We start from the raw sequence: 25,772 nt of genomic DNA on the forward strand, positions 1-25,772 counted from the left end.
TTTTACAATGTTAGAATGACTCACACTAACACAGCTCATTCATTCATTGTATCTCTTTTATTGTAAATGAGTTAACACCGGCAGTGGATCAGTTTCGGCAAAATGGCAAATGCAGGTGTGACACACACACCAGTTCCCAGCTGTTTTTATCGACCTCCCAGAGACAAACACACAGACTGCCTGCATGTCGCTTTAAATGCGATGGTGAGGTTGGTCTCTCAGCTGCTCATGCCCTTTCCCGTCCTCCAGGTGTTTAACGATCCCATCCACGGCCACATGGAGCTGCACCCCCTTCTCGTCCGCATCATCGACACCCCTCAGTTCCAGAGACTCCGGCGCCTCAAGCAGCTCGGAGGGACCTACTTCGTCTTCCCCGGGGCGTCGCACAACCGCTCTGAACACTGCATCGGGTACGTCCTCTCGTCTCCTGTCCAACGCAGAGAGAAAATAAAAGCAAAGTCTGCAGGTTGCAATAAAGACTCATACCTAACGTGTAATAAAAGTGATGCAATGATACAACGTTTCATCTCAGTAAGCAAGTCTGCGTTTCTTGAACCATGGCCCATCATGGAAACAAATCCGACTTTACAATAAAAGCATTTAGAAATTGTGACACAAACATTTGGAATTATACACAAAGAGGCTGTTTGCAATCATCTTGAATTCTCAAAGGCTGCTCTATTTTCACAAGACTGCTTTTCACTCAATCAAGCTTTTATTTTCTAAACTACACAAACCCTTGAAGCCCTTTGAAGACACAACGTTGGTACTGGAACACATTTATTTGTGGCATCACAATGATCACGGATCTGGGTGTTACAGGAAACACCCAGGACTTTATAAATAAGGGTGGCGTTCTTCTTCTTCGTGTTTCAGGCTACAATGTTTGTACAGAGTATCTGCCTTCTCTTTTCATGTGTACAAAACTTACATGTGCACTGATGCTTCTCTTTTCATGTGTACAAAACTTACATGTGCACTGATGCAGTGACAAAAGTACAAGACAAACAGCCTCTTTGTGTATAAATCCAAATGTTTTTTTCACAATTTCTAAATGCTTTTATAGTAAAGTTGTATTTGTTTCCACGATGGGGCCATGGTTCACGATCAGTTCATCAGTTCACACAGAATTGATCAAATACAAATATCCCTGTGAACTAATCGTTCTAAAGACAACTGTTCAGTGAAGTCAGGCTAACTTGGCTTACTTAAGTTGCTAATACTTAGAAAGATCAGTGTACTTGCTATTTTAAGTTGGACAACTTAAAAACATTAAGTAAACTCTACAAGTCGATACTAAACTTAAGGACTTTACTTACCTTTTTTAAGTGCGACCAGTTTTGGTAAGGGCAACTTTTCAAATTGAACAGTGTACAAAACGTTTGTTTGTTTATATTTGATGTATCTGTGGTGTTTTGTGGTGTTCGGGTGCAGGGTGGGTCACTTGGCCGGGCAATTGGTACAAGCCCTGAAACAGAGGCAGCCGGAGCTCCTCATCTCCGACAGAGACATCCTGTGTGTGCAGATCGCTGGACTCTGCCACGACCTGGGTGAGTCCCACGCAGGGTTCAGGTTCTCGGATTCTGGGGTTCTAGGGTTCAGGTAGGGTGGTAGGGTTCTCGGGTTCTAGGGTTCTGGACCAGGGGTTTCGGGAGACACCGAGGGGGTCGCAAGATGGTTTCATTACTTTGACTGAGATGTTCTTCTGGTAACATGGAAATGAAAGTATTGTCAAAATGAAGTCTGTACATGCAACAAAAATGTTTACTCATAAGTTACATGGAGATGACCTAGGTATCCTGCTTTTATCTAACAGTAAGCTTTTTCTGTAAAATCATATCATGGTTCTGTTCTTTTCGTCGTTCTTGCCGTGTCAAATCAACCATTTTTTATATTTGTTCACGTGCCAGGACACGGGCCGTTCTCCCATATGTTTGACGGGTCGTTCATCCCCAAAGCACGTCCAGGACTTAAATGGAAGGTAAGAAACAAATGTGATTTCATTTAGTCCTTTAGTTTCGATACGCAGTAAGTGTCAAACGAAACTTTAAGAGAAGAGTCTCTTCTAGTTGTCTGACTGCTTAGTTCCCTCCCATGTGTTGTTGGTTATGATTCAACAGAAAAATATTTGGCAATAATTGGTAAACAAGGTTTCACAACAGCGACATATGAGCCCAGGGGCCTGTACTACGAAGCAGGATTTGTGCTTAGTGAGGTAACTTAAGCGTTAACTCTGGGTTTTCCATCCTACGACGCTGGTTAAGAGATCAACATGGAGAAACACACCGCCGACTGTCCAATCAGCTCTCTTGGTGCGCGGATATAAAAAAAAAGAAGCTCGGTGGACCATGAGAGGGTCTCATAGGAAAACTATAGTGTGTACAGAGACCGGCAAAACCCTTTTTCTGTCCCTGACTATGTTTTCTATGAGAGATACAGATTCTCATCGGAGGGAAAGACTTTTCTGTGTCAGCGTACAGCCTACTCACCACTTTGAATTATGTTTTTATATTTATTTGATTTGCTCCCAAGTCCGTTTTACACCGCCGGGATTGCAGCTGAAAGAATGAGGCTGATATTGTCATAAACCACGTTATAAGAATACATCCAAGCAACACATTCATCATTTTAAAGTTATATGTTTGGCCTTTTATTGCTGAAGGACATCGTAAGAGTTAAAGGGACGAGAGAGAGCGACGACATGATTTAAAAGAAGGCCGAAGGGTGGATTCAAACCGGGGCCGCTGCAAGGAGCTTTGGTTCATGGGGCGTTAACTCTACCACAAAGCTATCAGTGAAGTTAAGGTTAACATTTAATCAGTCAGATCTAATAGTGCCCTTATGATGGGGTAGTCATATTATACTACTATTAATACGACTTCCGCATTCACACAGTCGGTGAGTTTTTGCCAGCTGTCCTTCCTGCATTTTGAGATGAAACTGTTGCTTTTTGCCTGCATTATATGTTTAACTTCTTCGTATTTCTGTAAGATTACGGTTCGCTCCTCGTACGTGAAATACGCCTCTCTGCTGCCGTAGACTGATCCATGTATGTGATTGGTCAAATGCTGCAAACGCCGCCTCTTTCATGTGCACGCGCTCATAGCTGGACAGGTAAACCCTGGGTTGAGTTAACGAGTTGATAACCAGCTTCGTGTGACCGCTTATCTCCGATTGCCTTTGTTAGGGTTACTTAAGCTGGATCTCTGAAAGATACCCTGGGTATGTTGAACTCGCTTCATAGTACAGGCCCCTGGTCACTCCCCGTGTTTTTATCCACCATGACTGTTTGTTTCCTGCTCCACCAGATGGTCAAAGCAGTAAATAATTTAGTTTCTTTTTGCAGTCGTAATTGATGTAATTTGACTTGCAAGCCTGGCAGCCGAGGGCTCGTTTGGTCATTACGCCTTCTAGACAGATAAGCAGTGCTGATAACGGCGACGGAGCACACGGCCGTTCTGTGAGTTGTGACCACAGACGGCAAGCGTGAGATAAGACGTTGTATCCCGCTGTTTCACCGGAGATAACCTTCATTTATGAGTCATCGAGCTTTCTTTTCCAACCCGGGGTTTAAGTACGAGTCTGTTGGTGTTGCAGCATGAGACGGCCTCCCTCAAGATGTTTGACTACCTGGTGGAAAGCAACGACCTGAAGCCAGTGATGGAGCAGCACAGCCTGGTGCTGTCTGAGGACCTGGACTTCATCAAGGAGCAGATCGGCGGCCCACCGGACACCGATACAGCTCACGGCATGGTGAGCCGCCAGGTCTGCCTGTGGGATGTAGCGTCCTGGGAAAAACCTGGAAAAACCTGGAAAACTGTTGACCGGTCATTTAAAAAACACATGAAAAATTAGAAGAAAAAAATAGTGATTACAATTTTCTCCTAGTCTGTTTCAGAGCTCTGAAAAACAGATTCTAAAAGCATCTGAAAGGGCGGCGTTATGTTTGGGATCATAATATTTATGGGTGTGAGTATTTTGGTTAATAACCCCAGAGGGGTATTCCATCAAACTCGCTAAGCCCAAAGCCGGGCTAATTTCGATAAGCCTCGCTACCTTTAGCGAGAGTTGCGTTCCATCAACGAGACTTGAGGCACTCTCCGCTAAGTAACCATGGGAATTTATCCGACCAAACTAGCCTGTCCCGGGGCAGGCTAACCATCAGGCTTACTTTAGCGGGGGTTTCAGAGAAGTCCGTCTGTCGGAAACAACTGTACCAGCAGAAGGTTCCGCCAAGCCTAGTCCTCGTGATTTTGTCACGTGAAAGACCAAAAATGACCAAAATGACATTTTTTTTTTTGTATAATTGTCTTTAGATCAGAGAATTAGACCAACATTTTACTTTAACTATGATAAATATGTCAAACAATTTCCACAGAACCCAAATATAACTTGCAAAAACATGATATGCATAAAGATGTTATTATTAATAGCATGTTATAGACAGTGTTGGGAGTAACGCGTTACCAAAAGTAATGCATTACTGTAATGCATTTCGTTTTGCTGTAACGCGGTTAATGTAATTTAAATAAGTTCAACCTCAACCGTTCAAGTTTCAAATGAGATATTACAGCAAAAGTTGTAATATAGTTGTAATAGTTAAATTCAAGTTCCCTTTTCTGGTTTTAATTTTCAGTTAATTCAACAGAATACTCTAGATGAACTTAGCTTAGTTAGCTTGTTTCTGGTGATAATATTGAACAGGAAGTCAAAAACAATGAATGGTGGGCGATCGTCGGCTGAACACCGGCAATGCTGCATTGTTGAGGTGCCGTTGCATGAAAACGTCGCAGCAGCTCACAGTGGCGTGGTTGTTAAACACACTCCGTCATTCAGGATTTTGTCCAGGAGTTAAAGGAATGCGTGTGTGTGTGTGTGTGTGTGTGTGTGTGTCTTTACTTCATATGCATTAAACATCATGGCCAAGCTTACTGTGGTTTGGTGTTCCTCTCCACAGTGGCCGTACAAAGGCCGTCCAGAAGACAAGTCCTTCCTCTACGAGATCGTTGCCAACAAAATAAACGGCATTGACGTGGACAAGTGTGACTACTTTGCCAGGTGGGGCTTCGTGATCTGGTGACGTTGGATATTGTTCGTATTGATCCGTGTTAGTTTGCCGATGACGCTTGCCTCTGCTCGTCTCAGGGACTGCTACCACCTCGGCATCCAGAACAACTTCGACTACCACCGCTTCCTGATGTTCGCCCGGGTGTGTGAGGTGGACGGCCAAAAGCACATCTGCACTCGAGACAAGGTATGTTGTCACATATGCTTGTTGAAAAAGCAACTTGTCTATATGCAACAAGTCAAACGAAACGGTGAACCAAAATAAGAATACTTATTATATATACTAATTAGTTCTCGTACCAGCGGAGTTTCTTTCCTTGTTGGCCGATGATCTAAACCGCCTCTTTCTCAAAATCTGGAAGAGTCTCTTCTAGTTGTCTGACTGCTTAGTTCCCTCCCATGTGGTGTTGGTTATGATTCACCAGAAAAATATTTGGTAATAATTGGTAAACAAAGTTTCTCAACAGCGACATACAGCCCAGACATGGATGTGATCTGAACCAGGAAACAGGATTGTTTGAGAAGAGCTCCTGTTTTTTTGGTCCAAAAACACACCCAAGTTATCGTTATCTAATAACCATCAAAATTAAATACATTTTGGTAAGAAAGAAACCTGAACACCTGAAAGGGTTACTTCAAGTTGTTGCAAAGGCCGTTTATCTAAATCGGATAGACGATAAATATATAAATAAATATAAATGAACAGTTGTTTATTTCAGGGTACTTTTATTTCATAATTCCACCTTTATTTATTTCAGGAGACTTATATGTGCTAATGCAGCATTTAGGTATTTACGTGTACTTTTATTGCATAATGCAACATGTATTCAATTATTTAAGGGAACTTATATTTCATAATTCCACCGTTATCAATTCAGGGGGCTCTTCTAAGAGGAACCAGTGAAATTTCTAAATGAGCCAACAGTTGTGGAATAAGTTACGGACACAACGTTCCATTCATGGTTTAGTTTATTATCAGGTTGGCTACTATCGGAGCCCAGGTCCACGTTCTAATGAGCTGTAAAATCAAAATGCCGTTAACTTGTTCTAACAGGAGGCGGGCAACCTGTACGAGATGTTCCACACCAGGAACAGCCTCCACAGAAGAGCCTACCAGCACCCAGTGGGCAACATCATCGAGACCATGTGAGTAGCCGGTCGTTGTCTTTACATCACGATAAATGACATCACGATTCGCCGTCCCTCGTACGATATGCAGCAGAATGGTTTGAAAATGACATGTTTGGTTTTAACCAGGATCACAGAGGCCTTCTTAAAAGCAGACGGGCACATCAAGATCAAAGGTTCGAAGGGGCAGATGTTCACTCTGTCCACATCCATCGATGACATGGTGGCCTACACCAAGCTGACAGGTCTGTAGAAACCCTTCAGACACAGGGAAGAGGTGGGCAATCCGGTTCTGAAGAGTGAAGCCAAAGCTGAAGTGCCTTAAACTGTCATTCTCTCTGCTGGCCACCAGGGGGCGACTCCTCTCTGGTTGTATAGAAGTCTATGAGAAAATGGTCCCACATATCTTTTGATGTATTATCTCAGTAAACATTGTTTATGGTCTCAATCTCTAGTTTCAAGACTTCTTTAATACAGCGTGATGTTTATTAAATTATGGTCCGTTTCATCATGTTATTTTGTGATGTGCAACTCTATACAAACATAAAAGTAATTAAATGCAAAAACTTTAAATCCCTGCTTTAAACCCAGTTCATTAAATTTGGACGATGGTGTATATTTTTGCACTTTTATTGCACTATTTAGTTTGTTTACCTCTTCGTATGACATTTGTTTGTATTAAATGTAGTGAGGGGATTTTAACATGTCTGTGTTTTTATGCTGAAAACCACATGGTAAATTAAGATGAATTCAGTGACTTCTTAGGTGACTGCGGTGTCTTTGCTTGAACTAAGCTAAGTTTGTCCTTGTAGATCACGTTTTCGAACAGATACTCAACTCCTCCTCCGATGAGCTGGCCGAGTCCAGGCGCATTCTGCTCAACGTCGTCTGTCGACGCCTCTACAAGTATCTGGGCCAAACCCAGCCAGGGGAAACCGACATAGTCAACCAGGTGTGTGTTTGTCTTAATCTACTTTTTATAGTGTACATCGTCAGCTAAGAATTATTCCAGTCGATGATGATTCTCCAAATTATTGACAATTCATTTTCAATAAATTATACTTGTTTGTGTCTGCAAAAAACTACTGGATATCCTGATTTGGATTTTTGTACAAAAGCTTTATGATATGTTACCACCATGATAAAACAAAGTAAGGTAATCTCATGTAATGAAATGAGCTTCATCACTTCTCCATCTTCCTCGTCTACAAGGAGATGAGTCCCATCTTCGAGGAAGAACTGGCTCGATCCAAACCAAGCGGCTCCCCGGACGACGGTCTGCAGGCAGAGGACTTTGTAGTCAGCGTGAGTGTTTAATTCATTCTTGTAAACAGCACTGTGCTTTTATTGATTTATGTATGATTAATTATGCATGTTTATATTAAGCTAATGCATTTGCTTTTAGATCATCTCTATGGACTACGGGATGAGGGAGGAAAACCCCATCAACAACATGCATTTCTATTCCAAGGCTGACCCAACCAAAGCCCACAAGATCAGCAAGGACCTGGTCAGAGCTGCAGTTCACGGAAACCAAATCTTTATCCGTCTTTTCTTCGTTTTTGTCTCCGTCTGTAAAAAGATAAGCTGCCTTCTTTGTCGCCAGGTGTCTAAACTTCTGCCGGAGCAGTTTGCTGAGCAGCTGATCAGAGTCTACTGCAAGAAGACGGACGAGGGGAGTCTGGAGGCAGCCAAGAGACACTTTGAGCAGTGGTGCATGGACAAGAACTTCTCCAAGCCCACGGTAATATTTATGTGCAGGGATCCCCCCGGAGTCACAGGAGACGGTGGTGGGAAGCATTAAATAAGCATTAACTAGCACTCCAAGACAGCAATGGAAGGTGAACTGAGCTTTGAGTCTCATTTGCTCTTCATGCTTTTTTTCTTTATTCACACACAGTACGGGCTGAGCTGACTCCTCTGAAAGGCAGCTGGGCCGACCACGAGGGTTGGGAAGGGGAGCGTGATCGTGGAAACAACAAGAAGAAAGCCAAAGTTCAGCTTTTTAAGTGAGAGAAAGCGATCGATCTCTGTCACATTCGGCAGACGAGACGGAAAAGATTATATTTTTCTACGAGGTCAGTGTTGAGCTCAGCAAATGAGGACGGGAAAGTAATATATAAACTCTATATTCTATATTCAGGGCTTGTACTGAGGATGCTTACATCAATATCTTACTGGTGGTTTTAGTTCAATCAGGTTTTTAATTTGGAGCTGCAGGTGTTTTACGTGTATTCCTTGTTTCTGTCCAGTAACCGGTGATCATGTTTTTACACCCTGAGCAGTAAATCATGGTCAGTAGAATGTATTGCTTTGAACATGTGAGCAGTATATTTATATTTATATACATCTCATTTGTTTTAAGGGGGGGGGGGGGGGGGGGGACTTTTAATATAGTACTTTGAAGTGGTTGTGTTTACTTTGCACGTTTATATTTTTCAGATGTGTGTTGTGTGGCGTTTTATTTATTGTTTTAACAGTAAGTCGCTCAACTTTCCCACTATTTTATTTTCCTTTCAACTTATAGATCTAATAATAATAATAATAATCATATAATAATAATCAATAATCAATAATAATAAGATCTGTGCATTTTAAATATGATTTGAGCCTGATTGCTGGTTGTGTTATTTTGCTGATTGTGTTCCGAAGAACAATATTTTTGATGAAGAGAAGAGTTGTTGGAGACCTGTGAATCCTGTTGAAAAGGGGCTGGAAACTGTTTAAAATAAAACTCTTTTCTCTCCAGTTGTGTCCTGATGTAAGTACACTTGTTGAACACCAGAGGGCAGCTGCACTCAGTTAAATCAGAGACTTCCCTGAAATGTTAGGATGCTTTTACAATCCCAACAAATAAACACAAAACATCAGTAAATGTATCAGAACCGCTTTACACTGGATGAACAAATAGGACAAATACGCCAATCCAGAAAGTGAAGCGATATATACGTATCTTATTTTTAAGATGTAATTGCATTGGATCATGAAAGAGTAATGTATCAGTCAGTGATGGACATATGAACAAACCCCTCAGGTAAGTTTGGTGGATGAAAGAGCTGCTAAAGTGAAGATTTCTGGCTGATAGTCTAAGAAAACAAATATCTTACATATATACATGAAAGATATATATACACAGATATACACTGTAAAATGAAATACATTTTGAAGACACTACAGATGAATAGGGGAAAAGAAAAACATGATATCAGTGAGCTTCTTGGCAGCTATATGAGCAGGAAATGAAGGGACAAATATCATTTCTAAGCATCCACTAATGTAAATGAATCAGCTTGTTTTATTTATCTCAGTCTCCTGCAACACTGAAACAACACAAGAGGGAACTTCACGGGGTTAAGGAAAGGAGATAGGAGAACTGAAAAGGATTTAGGAAAAGTCGACCGCGGTGCTCAGAGAATCCGACCGGACTTTCACTACTACGTCATTATAATGTTGCTGATGATTGACAGCTGATGATCCGGTGATTGACTGTCTGTATAACGTCACGTTTACTCTTCTTAGTTCGTTAATAAGAAGTCGGTATGAACAGGACCCGGACCAGAACTAGAATGGTCTCGGTCCGGACCAGAAACCCCCCCTCCCGTCGTCGACGTCATCCGGCGTTTCGGCTTTCAACAACCAAAGGTACGTGTCCACAGGCAGCGGTGTTTCCCCGCGTCCCATTCATTGAGAGAGAGGAGCAGGGGAGGAGCTTAGCACCTGGCTACAGCAATTAATCACAGAAGCATGTCATCACTCACCAATGCTCTGGGGCCTCATTTATAAAACTGTGCGTAGGATCCTTACTAAAAGTGTACGCCCAAAAGCCAAAGTTTGCGTGCGCCAAAAAAAAATCGGATTTATAAAACTGTGCGCACGCAAGCTGTACGCAATGTTCCCTTTATAAATCACAGGATCACCTACAAGTGTGCGTACCTGAATCCCCCCCTGTACACGCCCACATTTTACTATATTAATGAGCCGGCATGCAATCGTTTCCGTGTGCTGAATCACGGCGACAGGTCAGAAAAATAGCGTAGAAACGTAACTTTTCAGAAACGGAGAAAGAGACACTTGTTGGGGAGGTGGAGGCCCGGACAGTAATTTAATTTAGTGGCCACAGCAGCGGGATCACGAATAAAAAGAAGCAGTGCGAGTGGCAACACATTGCTGCTGCAGTCAACGGCGTCAGTGGGACGGAGGAGCGGACGGTGATCTGAAGGTAAATGACATCTTTCCGCTCCTAACATGGATTTAATGTATTGCTAGAGTATTTGAGGAAGTTTGATTTCGATGTGACTTTGACGGGGATTGTGTCTGAAAAGGAGGGAGACACAGACGCGACTGAGACCAGAGGGATAAGGGTGAACAGATTTTAAACTTTTATTGTATATAAAACAAAACGTTCAATAGTTTTTGTCCTTCCAGAGTCCGCAGCGTGTGGCGTAGAGGAGGGTGACGGTGAGGAGGGTGACGGTGACGGGCCCTCGGCACAGCGTCCGGGTCCTGCGCAAAGCAGCAGCGCACCCCGGACGCATGGCACATCAAGCGGTCGGGTGCTCACTGATGCCGTCCTGCAAATTCAGCGAGACACAATCGCCGCCAGCAACAACGTTGCAGATGAGCTACGGCAAACGCGCAATGTGATTAATAAAATAATACGTTTACAATGAACATTGATTGCTGTCTTCCTTATATTACAAACGCATAACATCCTCACGGATTCTTGCGCCCTGTTGATACCCCTCCAGTCGGGCAGGGGGACGTGGCTCGGGGTCATCGATACATTTGCGCTCTCCACGCTCCACGACTGAGCGCGCACGAGCGTGCCACTCATTATAGTGCATTTCCTCTGTATAAAATAGGAGTTGGCTTACTGAATACCAAACTTGAGACCTATTAATCTTGAATGAATAAATCAGAAGGCACTAATTCCAATAATGTATCTGCACTCTCCACAGGTTGTCCGGTAAGAACAGGTATGATGTTGATGGGTTAATGAATCCAATTCACACACACTCTCATTGAGATGCCCCTCATTTATTGGAGAATTCTTCTGTTGATACTGTCTGTGTGGTTACTACAATAAAGAAATAAACAGAAATGTGCATATTAATCATACACAATAATTATAATAAACAGAAACAGACTGTTTTATAATGCAGTAATAAGGCTATGTAAAGATAAACAGTAAAAGATGAATAAATGAGAAGATTTGAGTGTTGAGACTTAAGGGACTGTCAACAAAAGCAACCTCTTAACTCAGGAAGGCCCATATCTATCTCACTTGCATAGTGTGCACAAGGGGAGAGACAAATAAATGCGCGACGATCCCTTAATGGACGCATCTGCACGCTCACTACACTGCCGTGACATAACTAATAAACACCTGAAAACCACAGCGGTACTCCATTAATCAACATAACAATATTATCATGGGTCATATACATCAATTGGACTATCAAATTGGCAACAATTAACCGATGCACAAGACACCTTACAGTACGATAAACTTAATTGCCGAATAACACTCAGAATATAATTAAGACCAGTATCAGAATGATAGCGTATTACTCACACTCTCATGGACGCACAAGACGGAGCAAATCAACAAAAAGGAGAAGCAAGAGTCCAGAAAACACAGCTGCAGGATAAATAGAGTACAAACGGCTGGGATGAACGAATAAAATCCAGAACTGCTGCGGTGAACAAAACTCTCCTCATCGACTCGCGCCAGACACTTCTCTCCGTGCAGCAGAGGTCTCTGATTGGTTCAGCGCATCCAGACATTAACTGTTCATGTGAAAACCATGCGCAAGGTAACAGGCTCTAGGACTGAGCATGTGAACTGTGAATGGGCTGATGAGGGATGCGATGTTGGAAATGGGCAATGAAGGGCTAACCTTCTGAACACTCTGCGCTCTGGTGGTTTAAAAACGAGGATAAAGTGTAACAATTATACGATGGCTTAATGGCTGTATATATGTGCGTTGATGATATATGCACATAAATAAGGAAGTTATTCCCGCTGTGTTCTACAGTGATCTAATGGAAGGTATTTATTGTATACTGCATTACATGCATTTGGGCCGTCTCCTCCTCCTGCGGGGACAGCGCTGATTCAATATTTCAAAATGATTTTGATTTAAGATACAAGTCAGATTTTAAAAGAAGGTCAAAAACATTGCTGGAGTTCATCATGATAACGCAGATCTAACGTATGATATGGAGTGTAATTAAATGTGTGTGAGTCATCAAAAATATATAGTTCTTCTCACGTTTACCGCAGAGACAGTTGATATTTTTAAAGGAAGGTTAAAGACACACCTTTTTAATCAGGCTTTTAACTAGTATTTTAAATTCTTCTTAACATTCTTATGTGATTTTATCTTATTTTATATTTTTGCTTTTATCTTGTTTTTAGATGATATTGATCTTAAATAATTTTAGTTGTTTTACTTATCATTGGTATTGTTTTATGTTATTATCTTTATTATCTTTTATTAAGCTGGTCACTTATTTTTTCATGTGTTTTAGTTTTTAGCTTTAACTCCAGTGTTTCCTCAGGGGGTCTTCCACACTGGGAGCTGTGTCTGGGCTGCTGCTGGGGGCGCTGTCCCTGGGTCCCTTCGGCTCGGCTGACTGTTGTCTGTCGGTGTCGGGGGGCCTGGGCACTGGTGCCCCTGTGGCACAGCCTGCGACTCCTCCCAGTGTGGATGGCCCCCGAAGATAGCGTTTCCTCAATCATCAGTGTCATGCCATGTCTCCCTATTGTCAGAAGTGAGAGTGTGCAGGTGTGTGTGTTTGTGTGTGTGTGCGTGTGCAGTATGGAGGGTGGGAGGGAGGGGCTTTATTTGTAATTGTTTTTTCTTTTTTTCTTTTTGATGTGTGTAAAGCACTTTGTGTTACATGTTTTTGTATGAAAAGTGCTCTATAAATAAAGTAAAGTTGGAGTTGAAGTTGATTCCCTTCCCGTCTCCAGAATGTGCGTACCGGTACGCATGCCCAAGAGTTTGCTTACGGGTACGCACACTTTCCCGTCAAGTTTGGTTTTTATAGATCACAACATTTGCGTGGAAAGTGGCGTACGCACGTTTCCAGCCCTGTTTTGTGCGTACGCAAGCTTTATAAATGAGGCCCCAGGTGTGTACTTGAGGTCAAAATGAAGGTCGAGTATAAGATGAAAGTCTGAGCACCAGAAGTGCCTCCTTTCTGAGAAACTGCTACTCTGGAGGTCATTTCTGCTGTAGTGATGGGGGAACTCTTCACTGCAGCTTTTTCTCTCTTTTTTTTTTTCTCTCATATCAATGTCCCATATTTCCCATATAATTCCCTCTGATCAAATCTCTGCGATGCTCTGTGGACATGCCGCTGTTTGAAACTGAGCTCGTGTCAGTTTTTCCAGCTTGACTGGTCAACATCATCTCAGAGGATGTGCGTTGTAGGATTTTGGCGACTAAAGTCACCTGCATGGATGTTCTCCCGGCTGTGGTTGGTAGGAACAGCATTTGGGATGGTTGACTTGGTGATGAACAGTTTTGATTTGTTGCTTAAGAAGCTGTGATGATGCTATTTCTTCAGCATGTTTGACTCTATTTCTGTTATTTGTACTGCTTAGACTCGCCTCACGTCTGCTGACATTAATGCATGACTTCCAATGTTAAGTAGAGATGCTGTTACATTTGTTTGCATTTTTAAAGAAACAAAGAACCGGTCCTAATGGCTAGTTACTGAAAGCACTAACTCCTGTAGTCCATAAATCATCTCCTTTATGTGAAGTTTGACATTCTAAAACACACTTTTTGCAAATATTTCCGTCATATTTATTAAACACATCATTCAAAACTAAAAGCTTGCTGTTAAAATACCACACTCAATTATCAAATACTTGCTCCCAGAATGCACCTGTGAAGACACCAATGACATCACTTAGAAATCACACAAACAACAAATCTGAATCTGTTTCTACTGAACAATAATGAAGTTAGAGGACTGTAATTACAACATTCTGTATTTAATTCTCAATAAAAGACAGTAAAATGTTTATGTCATGTTCACTTAGAGACATAAACACATTACATTAGTGTTCATAGCCTGTAGTTACAGCATGCTGCATGACGCTTTCTTGTCAAGGGCCAAAGTTGATGCAAACAGGAAATCCTCTGAAGTCCAGACCGTTTCATTTCAGAAACCGCTCGGTTCCTCCTTTGCAGTTTTCAAAGGACGCCAATGTCGAACGGAAAGGCCTCAGAAGGACGCAGTTTATGAGAAGATTTTATCAGAGGAGTACAAGTTGTGTTCCATGAAACCATTCAACCAAATTTTCCAGAAATACCAAACGATCACATTTTCCTGGGCAGGATTAAAACTCTGGCTACTTCTGTTGACTGGAGATTTGCATGGATGTCAGTGACGCCGTATGTTCCTCAACTGGGCGCCTCTCTGACTTGTCACTTGACTCTGTTGTCTTGCAGATCCTTTCCTACACCAAAGACTCCATGAGCTTGGGCAGCTCCCAGTTTCGGGGCCGCGTCGGTTTCTCGTCCACCATGCCCTCACGCGACGTGTCGCTGTACATCAACAACACCCAGGAGGCCGACTCGGGACGCTACCTCTGCCAGGTCATCATTCCCAACAACCAGGGCCTCACAGCTGAGCTCAGTCTGGACGTGAAAGGTAAGACGCAGTCCTGCTGCCTGTCTGCCTGCCTGTCTTCCTGCCTGCCTGCAGTTATACATTGACACTTGACTATGACAGGTTGAATTATAACATTTTGTAATCCTCTGGTCTCAGTTCCTCCTGCGGTTCCCAAGTGCTCCCTATCAGGGAAGCCGGTGCAGAAGGGAAACGTGACTCTGAGCTGCAGATCCAGCTCTGGGAAGCCCATCCCTCTGTACAAGTGGAAGAAGACCAGTCCCAGCTCGGAGGTCTTCTTCTCACCCATGCTCAGTGAGTACACTCGCATAGCAACGGATGCATCTGCTGATTTTGTGTGTTAACGTGCACGCCCAAATACACATGGGGAAATCCACGTGTTTGATGGTGTTTCAGATGAGAATGCCGGCACTCTGAAGCTGAACAACCTGAGCAGCAACATGTCGGGGAAGTACGTGTGCACAGCCAGCAACTCGGCCGGGTCCGAGAGCTGCTTCATCAACCTGGAGATCATTAGCTGTACATAGCACTGTTTCCAATTACACACTCGTTTAACAGAAAGAAACGCGTAGACATGATGTGACATCACCGCGTGTCCTCATTCCTCCCGTAGCCAATAAAGTGGGGGTGATTGTTGGCGCCACAGTGGGCTCAGTGGTCGGCTTCCTCTTCCTCCTCTGCATCTGCTTCTTCTTCCTGCTGAAGAGGCGGAGAGACAATGTGGACGACATGGCCAACGAAATCAAGTGAGTTTACGTAGCTCACCTTACCTTCGACACCGACCATGTAGTTCATCTCGTGTGTCATTTCAAATACATTTCGGTTGTTTAGTGTCCTTTACATAACGCCGTTCACAGAGTTTGGTTTCTATGAGGTGATTAAAAAAAAAAGTTTGCTCTGGTGGCTGCTCACTCAAAATGACACCTAACTAACTAATTCAATATAATTAAATACTGTACAAGGTAAAGAGTAATATATAAAAGAGGAAGAAATGTAAGGAACTCATTATGAGATACAGTTGGAAATTAAATTGTATTTAAATTTAAACCACAAGAGGGTGCCATAATATGTGAAACATTCAGTTGACAAGGCAATGGAGGTGATACGTGAAGGACTTGATTTCCAATGAAGGACGCCTTGTTGTGTTTGGAAACTTATTAAAACTCATTATATTAAATTATATTATATTGTGTCTATAAAGGTTTTTGCATAGTTTGCCCAAACAGAATCACAAAAACATCAAAGTTAATAAAGTCATGAAAACATCATAGTGCAATATGTTGATAAAGGTCATAAAAAAGTTATGTCATAATATGAAAGTAGACAAAAATGGTGAAGATAAATGTTGACACGATGGGCCTTTAATTCAGCACTTGGTGCTAAAGAAATCAATTAATCTGATTCACTCAATGATTTGTCAGAAAATAGAAACTAATCTCAGTTAAAAATGGAAGTGATCTCATCTTCAAGATGGAAGTGATTGTTAAACTAAAATGATAATTAGTTTTTCAAAATATATTCCTGTAAATGATTTCTGAATTTTCGGCCTGTTTTTAATTGGACCACTTTGAATTTGTGAAAATAAACCAATCTTAAAACATGTAGATTTAGTGAAAAGATGTCTTTACTTCCTGGCACAGAAAGCGATATTTGACCATTTCTGCCTGTTCTGGTTGTTGCATCTCAATATTAAACTTACAGAATTAAATCTCCCATTAAGGCTTATGGGCCTTTAGGCCATGACCTGAAAACCATATCTGGCCATTTCTGCCAGTAACCTTACTTATTTACAGATTTGCATTTTAATATTTGAAGTCAAGTTTTAAAGTATTGAATAACTTTCAAATAAAAGAGCAAATGTCACAGTATTTGGCCTGTTAACACTGTTTATGACCCTTTCAGATGTTGCATGAAAGTCTTGTGTGTGCTGTAACAGTAACATGATGGCGCGTCCTGTCTTCCTGCAGGGAGGACGCTCAGGCTCCCAAGCGTGTGTCCTGGGCAAAGAGTGGCATGGGTTCAGACATCATCTCTAAGAACGGCACCCTGTCCTCCATCGCCTCCAGCCCGCACCACAAAGAGCCCTCCGGCAACCACCACCACCTGCAGCAGTACCCCCAGCGCCCGCCCTCAGACACCGCCTCCATCATCACCGCCACGGGCAGCATGGCCGGCTACCGGCCGTCCCGCCATCACGGAGCCTCCACCCCCACCCACTACAGCTACAACAACAACCCCACCCTGCCGCGCGGGCAGACCGTGGCCTCCGAGGCCAGCACCAACGGCAGCTCCCTCCCCAGACCGGAGCGCTACACCCAGCTGCCCCAGGCCCAGGTGCTGCCGCAGACCTACGGCCAGCCTCAGACCTACGGCCAGGCCGCTCCCTCCCCGCCACCGCTGCCCACCTCCGCGGTCACAGCCTCCAACATCGTCCGCATGGGAGGGGTGCCCATCATGGTGCCAGCACAGAACCAGGCCGGCTCTCTGGTCTAACGCCTGCCAGAGCTGGCAAAACAGTGCAAAAAACAGTGTAACTGTCCCTTTACGCTCTCAAGAAGGGTCAGCAGATTTTTTTTTATTTTAAAGGGAAAGTTTTAACTACTATTTTAGCAAAGAGTTAATAGATGAAAAGGTCAAATTCACTTATTGACCCCAGAAGCTTAAAGGCAAGACTTTCAGACACAGACTACTTGCTCCGAGTACAAGTCTTTTATATTCTGTATGCACTGTATACATTGCAGCATATGTATAGATATGATTTTCATATATTTGTCCAGTATCCTCTTTTCTACTGTATCAGCGCATTTCCAATATCGTTTTTATTTGTTGAATGTTCTTTTTTTTCTAATTGAGCTTTTAAATGTCGTGTTCTATTTTTTTACTTCCTGCCACATGAATTCCACAAAGTGAACAGTGAACGGATCATCGAGCCTCACAGGTGGACTAAGAAGAGCAGGTCTGCTCTACTTCATCATCTCTACTCATTTACTAAACGACCTGAAGGAGGAACTATCGAGACCAAAAAGAGATTCAAGCACAACGTGCGAGCAGCGTTCAGAGGAGAGAGTGTCGCTCGTCGGGAAGTTAGCGAGGACTGGCTGAACGATATGAAGATCTGTCTTAATGAGAATATTTCTGCAACACAACATTATCCATATACTAACGCTTGAAATTGCAAAGTATCCTAATCCTTTTATTTTGGCTTTACTTCAGCTTATATAATGCTCTTAGACTCAATTCTTGAAACACAGATTAGCAAAAGCTTCTTATAATATTCAGCACTTTGCTAATACACGGGTCCACACTTATAATATAATTCTAAAGTTGCCTCCAGAATGGAAACTGTAAATATGATATTTATTTTGTGATAAACGTATAGCATACTGTTGGCCTGTATGGAAGGTCATATGTTTGCCTGCCACACCGGATACTGAACCAAAGATATCCACCATGTAACATTCTCTCTGTAGATTCAGTTTCATTCTAGTGGAGGTCAACGGGAAGAAACCTCTGGAAATCCACATGACATAGACGACGTTTGATTCAGAGCCAAAAGGCTTCGGGCTGGTTAGACGAACCTGGAACCTCTAAATCAAAATCATGAGTTGTCAAGGTGTTTTAAGATTGTTGATGGTGCCAAGGAAGTGATGGGGAGATATTCCTCATGAAGAGGAAACACTACAGGTGGACACAGTAAAAAAAAAAAAAAAAACTTAGTATACAGTCACCATGAATCTTCCCCCCGTGGATTTAGGTCCAGAAATGGGAACGTTAGATAAATCCATGTTCAAGATTTTCATTTTGTTGACATTAGAATCAAATGTTTTTTCAGAGGAATTTTGGAGATCTCTTTGTATCCATAAATCAGAAACTACTGTCAACAGATATATATATATATTTAAAAAAAACAATTTTCTCCATGTTATCAGTAATAAATGTTGTATAAATGAGGCTATGAAATATATATGAACAAAGCCTCTAGAAACGGTCAGAATAAAGAGGAGGATGAAGTGGAGATTTCTGGCTCAGAGTCTGAGAAAAGACCAATATTAAAGATATTCTCATTCACTGAGTGGTCATTGAGGTGCTTTTTAAAGGGACAGGTCACCCAAAAATCTAAACTGTATCTGCCTTCTCTTGTCCTTGCTTCCTTTCAAGGAATAAATAAAGACCAGCAACATTTATTTCCAGAAATCCTGCCCCGGTTACTGAAGATAATCCACAGACTAGATTTTGGGGTGAACTTTCCCTTCAATAGTGTCAGCTTAGATTTCTACTGTGGCTTTTGTTCTTTTCTTATTCCCGCCATAAGTCACAAATGTCTGTTGAAATATAATTTCTATTTGGAAAAGAGAAGGAAAACAGATGTATAATGATGGTAATCATGCTATCTATTCTGCTGTATTTTCATTACACTGGAGCGTGTCATTTGAAACGTGAAGAGAAACAGAAGAGCATCATTTGTTTCTGCAGCTGGTTGTTAAGTCGTGACATGTTTTTAATACGTTAAAGCAAAATGGGAAGTTGTGAGGGAATGATTCCGACGGGGCTGACTACAGAGATGTTACAGTGTTTTAACTTGTGAATGGGTCGTTGTGAAACGTCTTCATTCTGAACATTAAAATGTATTCAAGACACGCCTTTATTTTTATATAGTGATGGTGTAGAAGAGAACATGGGCTGAGTTCTGATGGATCGTGTAACTACTGTGGACAAACTAAACGTGTGAACAATGATGTGCAGTGTGCACTTGTATCCTCTATATTTATGTTCATGGAAAACGCTTTGTATAAAATAAATTTTCATTTAAAAGAGAAATTATCCGGTGCGTTGTGTACATAATCAAGAGTTACATTTTATTGGAATTTTCAGTGGTTACTCTCGCGTTTAAAAAATAGTTTTGATTTTGAAGTGTCCTTATTTATTTCTAATCCTAATAGCTGTCAATAGTTTACTGGTTGCTATTTGTTGGGAGGACATCCTCAGATTAAAAGTGAACCACCAGAGGGCAGCAAATGGACTTTATTTTGGTAAAGAGATGTGGAGGTTACAGGACAGACAGTCATCAACATGTTAAACCTACATCATTGTACATTGTTGTGCTAGGAAACAGACCTGAACACCATCCTATTTATGAATATGTTAAATTCTAGATATTGTCAAATTTGAAGTCATGAGTATAATGCTTTGGCACAAAAAAGGGAGAAGGGAGCCCAACTGAAAAGGGTGAGACAGTCTGAGGCTTACCGGCTGGAGGAGGGGTTTCCTAGGGGAAGTGACATCCAAAAGAAAGAGAACACCCCTCACACACACGGCAAAAAAGTGATGTGCAGACAAAGAAAATCTTAAAAAAGGGAATCACACAGCACACAGGGGACCACCACCACCCAGGAGAACCACCACCACCACCTGCCCCATCAGCTAGCTCATTCATCTCTTTCCCCACATGAGCTGGGCCCACATAAACCCCACTGACTCTCCCACCTGCTCAATCCTGTACATCAGGGTAAGAAGCTCCACCATGAGGTCTGACCTGGCTCCAAGCCCTCCCTCCCTCAATGTCATCAGCACTGAAGCAGAGTCGGAGCATATCACAACTGGCCCTGGCCTGACCTCCTCCACCCACTACATAGCCCAGATTATTGCAAACCCCCTCAGACAGTTGCCTATACTTAACAACATCCAAATCTGGGATGCAAAAAGCAAACCCAGACTTCCCAGTCCTTGGGTCTTGAGCCCCATCAGTATATATTTGTATGTACTGTCCCCACGTGTTATTTAGCCTTTCCTTTACAATTCCCCCAACTGTTGCAGTTCTCTCATGAGCTAACACACTTACATCTATCTCTGGCACTGGTAGAATCCATGGTTGTATAGTTGGCCAGTACACTACCGGGGCTACCCCCTCTTCCCCAAACTCCATCCTCCCCATTTCCTCATTGACTTTAAAAATGAAACATTCCCTTTTCACTCTTGCTCCTCCCCATTCCAATGCACCTTCCTAAGCCAACTCCCCCACATTCTCCCCTTGATGTCCCCTTAATTTACAGATATATTGCATTGCCAGCTTTGACCTTCTGATACCCAATGGGGTCTCCCCCATTTCCACAAGTAAGGCTGCAATTGGGGTGGAACGGAAAGCCCCACAGACGACTCTCAGTGCCTTTGCCTGCACTATCTAATTTCTTGAGAATTGTTTTTGCTGCCGTCCCGTAACACAAACACCCATAATCTATCCTCGATCTGACCATTGCCCTGTAAATCATCATCTGTGTATCCTGTCCAGCACCCCACAAACTTCCTGATAGGGACCGCATGACATTTATAACTTTTCCACACTTGCTCACAATCCTGTCTACGTGCTTTTTATAAGTCAGTCTTTCATCACAAACTACTCCCAATACATTATTTTATCCTCTCTATTGCTTGCCCATACATTTGCAAACCTTGACACTCAGTTTTCTTATTGCCAAATACAACATATTTAGTTTTTTCCGTTGAAATCTTAAATCCCCACCTGCTTCCCCATTCCATTATTTTATTTAATGCCTCCTGGATTTTCTCTGTTATGTGTTTGATGTTCTTGCCTCTTTTCCACACTGTTCCGTCGTCCGCAAACAATGCGAAACAAAAACCCTGATCCAATGTCTTTGAAAATGTCATTCACCATTACATTAAATAAAACTTGACTTATTACACTTCCCTGTGGTGTTCCATTCTCAATGCATGTGCCATTCGACATCGCCTCCCCCACCCTAACCTGGATGACCCTGTTCTTTAAAAAGTCCTGTATCCAGTTAAGCATACGCCCTCTAACCCCTGCATCATACAGCTTAATGATGAGCCCCTCCTTCCACAACATGTCATAAGCCTTTTCAATGTCCAAAAACACTGCAACTACTCCCTCTTTATTTACCATGGCTTTCTTTACATCCGAATCCAGGGAGATCACAGAATCCATGGTATTTCTTCCTCTGCGAAAACCACTTTGAATTAGCGTAAACCACCCCTCCTTCTCCAGTTTGTATACTAATCTATCTGTCACCATTTTTTCCATTATTTTACATATCACTGCTGTTAGTGCAATAGGTCTATACGACCCTGGATGCTCTGCTTCCTTCCCTGGTTTTAAAATCCCCTGCCTGTTTCCAGGCTAATGGAAGCCTTCCTTCTTTCCAAACATTATTTATAAGTGCTAACATTTCTTCCACCACTGGATCACCTAGTCTTTTAAATACCTCATAGCTTATGCCATCCTTCCCTGGTGCTGTTTCCCCCCCATTTTTTATGGCTCTTGTAATGGGAATTTTGGATGTTTGTACTTTATAATCAGAATATTTGTCAGGCTGACGCCATCCGCATCTGCTCATCTGACTGTTATGCTATGACGAAAATGAATGTCTGTTTGTAGATGATATGAACATGAGTGCCACATTGACATAAGATAATTTCAGGACTATGACGCCTGTGTTCTGTAAATCTTGACTTTGCCTGTACATCTTGTCTTTGTAAGATAGGACATGATCCGTCCTTTGGTTCCTCCTCCTTAAAAGGGAGACTGTTGTTGGACTCAGGGTCGTTCCTGCTGAGTCTGAGCCTTTGTATCAGAAGGCAGGGGTGAACCTCCTCTGCAGATTAGAATACTTAGTGGAATAAACCTCGGAGAGCAAGCAGATCCTGGTTGTTGATCTTTATTGGGCAGATTCATTTTTCCACAACACTCTGTGCAACTCTTCCACTGAAAAGTACAAATTAACACAATCAGTGTTATTGTCATTCACCCCAAGTTTAGATACGTTTTTTCTTAGCGTTTCATTCCTCTTTCTAATGCCTTCCTCCCCGATGTTTGCTCCCCTATGTACATCCTTAAACTTACTTTCACACATTTGGGCTTTCTCTATATCACTCTTCGCTATAACTCCCTTTTCCTCCAATACTGGCATTTTCCTTTTCCTTACCACTCCTGACATACGGTGAACTGCTGCCCATATTTCTCCAACTGATGTATCCACGCCCAATTTTCCACAATATCTTCTCCAACACTCTTTTTTTGTAACCTTAATTACTCTTCTTGCCTTAGCCCTAAGCCTTTTGTACTCTATTCTCTGTCGGGCACTTTCTTAATAGTCTATATGCGCAGTTCCTATCCCTCACTGCTTTATCACAAGCCCTATTCCACCATGGCACACTTACTCTAGTTTTAGAGTTTTTCTTTAAAGGGATGCACTCATATGCACTACTTATATCATTGAACACAATGTGTTGTTCCACTCATCTATTGTTCCCTCTCCATTCACACTGTCAAGGTCACTATCACACTTACTAGAAAACTTCTCCCAGTCTGCCTTCCCATAGTTAAAAAAGGTTGGTCCAGTCTGATCCTCAGTTAACAAAGTTTTCCCAAACTTCAACAGTATTGGAAAGTGATCACTACCCATTGGGTACCTGTCCATACTGCCCCATTCTCCTACCCTTGGGTTTTCACTGGATGCTAATGCTAAATCTATGCATGAAACTGCCCCCGTCTTAATTTCAAACCTAGTTGGCCTGCCATCATTCATACATACTAAACCATATTTGTCCATAAAATCCTCCACTGTGCTCCCATTAGTATTTTTTACCCTGCTTCCCCACAAAGGGTTATGTGCATTAAAGTCACCTAGCCAAATAACCGGTACCCCTATCTGTTCCATAATCTCCTCCAGATCTATTATGCTGACTGGCAAGCAGGGATTATAAAAGTTAACTATATTTACCCACTTATTGTTTTCCCACACCTTTACCACCACGCACTCTAGAGAAAAATTAATTTGCACCCTCTGGTACTTCACATCAGATCTTATAAACGTTGCACACCCTCCTCCTGCTTTCCCACTTCGGTCCTGTCTAATACATTCATACCCTGGCACCACAAAGTCCAAACAGGGTTTGAGCCAAGTTTCCTGGATACACAATACAGCTGGTTTATACTCTCCTTTAAAAACATCAACATATCTTTTAAACTCTTGGCCATTTGCGATAAGGCTCCTTGCGTTCCATTGCAATAAATAAAACATCAACAGATTAAGTATCATATTCAGTCATGTCTATTTCCCCTTCTTTACTATTTCCCTCACTCCTGCCTTTGCCCCTCCCTTCTCTCTCTCCCTCCCTCTCTCCTGCACCTCAAGCTTCTGCCTCATGAATGTGTGTAACTCCTCTGGGCCCATTTCAACCTCCTCAAGAAACCTTTCAGATGCCTCCACCACAATTTTGATAGCATCAGACCTTTTAGTAATATTCCTTGCTGCCCACACAACATCTACCATGAATGCAAGAAGTGACTTTTTTTCGTCTGTCCGCATTGTATGCCCTTTTCCTGGCAAGGGTGAGCACTGGTCCCCACTGGCCTGTTAGCTTCCCCTGTGCCCTTAACTTGTCTTATTGCCTCTGCATAAGACATATCCTTCCCAGCTCTTACTTTCTCCACTTCCACAGCTGTTATATGGGACACACACCCTCTGAAGGAAGTAATATGTTTACCACCACAATTGCAGCACTTTGTTTTCTCCACCTGGCATTGCTTAAAGTCATGGTCCCCCCCACACTTTCCACATCTCCTGTCCCCTCTACATGCAGCTGCTGCATGCCCAAAACGTTGGCATTTGTAACAACGCAATGGTGGACGTCTGTACTCTCTCACTGTAAAACTCATATATAGGAATACTCGTGCTGGCATGGTTTCCTGCTTGAAGGTCAGCAATACAGCTGTGCCATCTTGTTTGAATCTGCGGGCACACTCAATCTCAGCTCCCTTTATATTTTCAATTAAGGCACTCTCAGTGATGTCTTGGCTAATGTAAACTACTCCCTTAACCCCTCCGCCCCCAGGAACGAAACACTCAATTGGCCTGTTCAGTAAATGACGTACTCTAATGGCCTTCGCTTTATGACCATGTGATTTACAGAAAACTATTATGTTTCCATTCCTCAGCATTCTCACATTGAGTACACCTCCCATTTTATATTTTATTTCATCCGACAGTTTGAGGGGATTTAAAGCTTTATCATTTTTATCTTTGAACTTAACAAGAAACTTGTATTCTCCTTCTTCCTGGACCTTTGGAACCTTCCGGCTGCCTTGATCACTGTCCCCCTCACTATTTGATTCATCAGACCTGTCCCTTTTATTGCCCTCATCCTTCTTTCTGTTTCCCTTTCCCCCTTGGCCATCCCAAAACTATCCCCTCACGGGGAAGCCTTGATCGATTCATTCCCAAAGTTTCGTTTTGATACGGAATCCGTAGCAGCTCCAAACCTGTCCGATGCAGTAAACAACGCTCGCCAACAAGCCGCGCGCTGAGTCAAACTCCCGCGACCTGCGTCAAGTTACCTAACAGCCAGATATATACCGGAAGCGATGTGTTTTACTTTTAAAAATAAAATCATGAAGTATTCGTGAGAGTTGAGGTTTACTGAAGCTGAAATTACTTGTTTTTAATTTACAGCGGCGAAGCAAGTAAAAGACTGTTTAAAGTAAAAGTCTAGTCTAGTCAGAGTTTTCTTAGTATTTAAGATGAAATTTTGGAAGGCGATCGTTTAAATAGGTGCTTTGAAGATTACTTGTTTTTCCTCATCATTTGTTTTATTCGGATCACTATAGAGGTCGTGTTTTTTTACACTCACACTTACACTAGATATTTATTGTAGCCTACTGGCTGCTTTCAGAATTTTCCAAACTTAACATAGGCTAACATTTGTATTAATTCATGACGTCACCTTAAATATATACATAGATAAATTATTGTGTATTTCCCCCAGATCTTCATTGCTGCATTGTAACTTACATATTCGGAACACAATTTAAACACAATATTTAAATAACATAAAGTATATACAATTTAACAAAAATATGTGACCTGAATGTTTTAATTGTGGTTAATGAA

General features: G+C 42.2%; 3 protein-coding genes across 5 annotated transcripts in view; all 3 read left to right on the forward strand.

Annotated features, from left to right (window-relative positions):
• The window catches only part of LOC311026135 (deoxynucleoside triphosphate triphosphohydrolase SAMHD1-like), a 38,104-nt gene extending 29,352 nt beyond the window's left edge, over positions 1-8,752 (forward strand). The window contains exons 3-14 of one of the 3 annotated variants that reach the window (XM_084029494.1): positions 1,435-1,550; positions 1,911-1,981; positions 3,598-3,753; positions 4,958-5,058; positions 5,146-5,254; positions 6,122-6,213; positions 6,325-6,440; positions 7,008-7,147; positions 7,408-7,500; positions 7,601-7,705; positions 7,802-7,939; positions 8,096-8,752. In XM_084029494.1, the coding sequence (XP_083885620.1) occupies positions 1,435-1,550; positions 1,911-1,981; positions 3,598-3,753; positions 4,958-5,058; positions 5,146-5,254; positions 6,122-6,213; positions 6,325-6,440; positions 7,008-7,147; positions 7,408-7,500; positions 7,601-7,705; positions 7,802-7,939; positions 8,096-8,110 (1,252 nt within the window). In that variant the 3' untranslated portion in view covers positions 8,111-8,752. The remainder of the gene's footprint in view (positions 1-1,434; positions 1,551-1,910; positions 1,982-3,597; positions 3,754-4,957; positions 5,059-5,145; positions 5,255-6,121; positions 6,214-6,324; positions 6,441-7,007; positions 7,148-7,407; positions 7,501-7,600; positions 7,706-7,801; positions 7,940-8,095) is intronic. The other 2 variants (XM_084029492.1, XM_084029493.1) reach the window with 2 other exon arrangements.
• LOC311026132 (deoxynucleoside triphosphate triphosphohydrolase SAMHD1-like) overlaps positions 1-25,772 on the forward strand; it is a 62,851-nt gene that overhangs the window by 138 nt on the left and 36,941 nt on the right. The window lies entirely within an intron of this gene.
• Positions 14,666-18,563, forward strand: LOC311026141 (endothelial cell-selective adhesion molecule-like). The gene is made up of 5 exons (XM_084029502.1): positions 14,666-14,868; positions 14,986-15,141; positions 15,244-15,366; positions 15,461-15,593; positions 16,815-18,563. Exons 1-5 carry the CDS (start codon positions 14,691-14,693, stop codon positions 17,338-17,340), a joined length of 1,116 nt encoding a protein of 371 aa, XP_083885628.1. The 5' UTR covers positions 14,666-14,690; the 3' UTR covers positions 17,341-18,563.

The sequence above is a fragment of the Eutrigla gurnardus genome (genome assembly GCF_963514095.1).
Source record: "Eutrigla gurnardus genome assembly, chromosome: 15".
In the NCBI taxonomy this organism is placed as follows: Eukaryota; Metazoa; Chordata; class Actinopteri; order Perciformes; family Triglidae; genus Eutrigla; species Eutrigla gurnardus.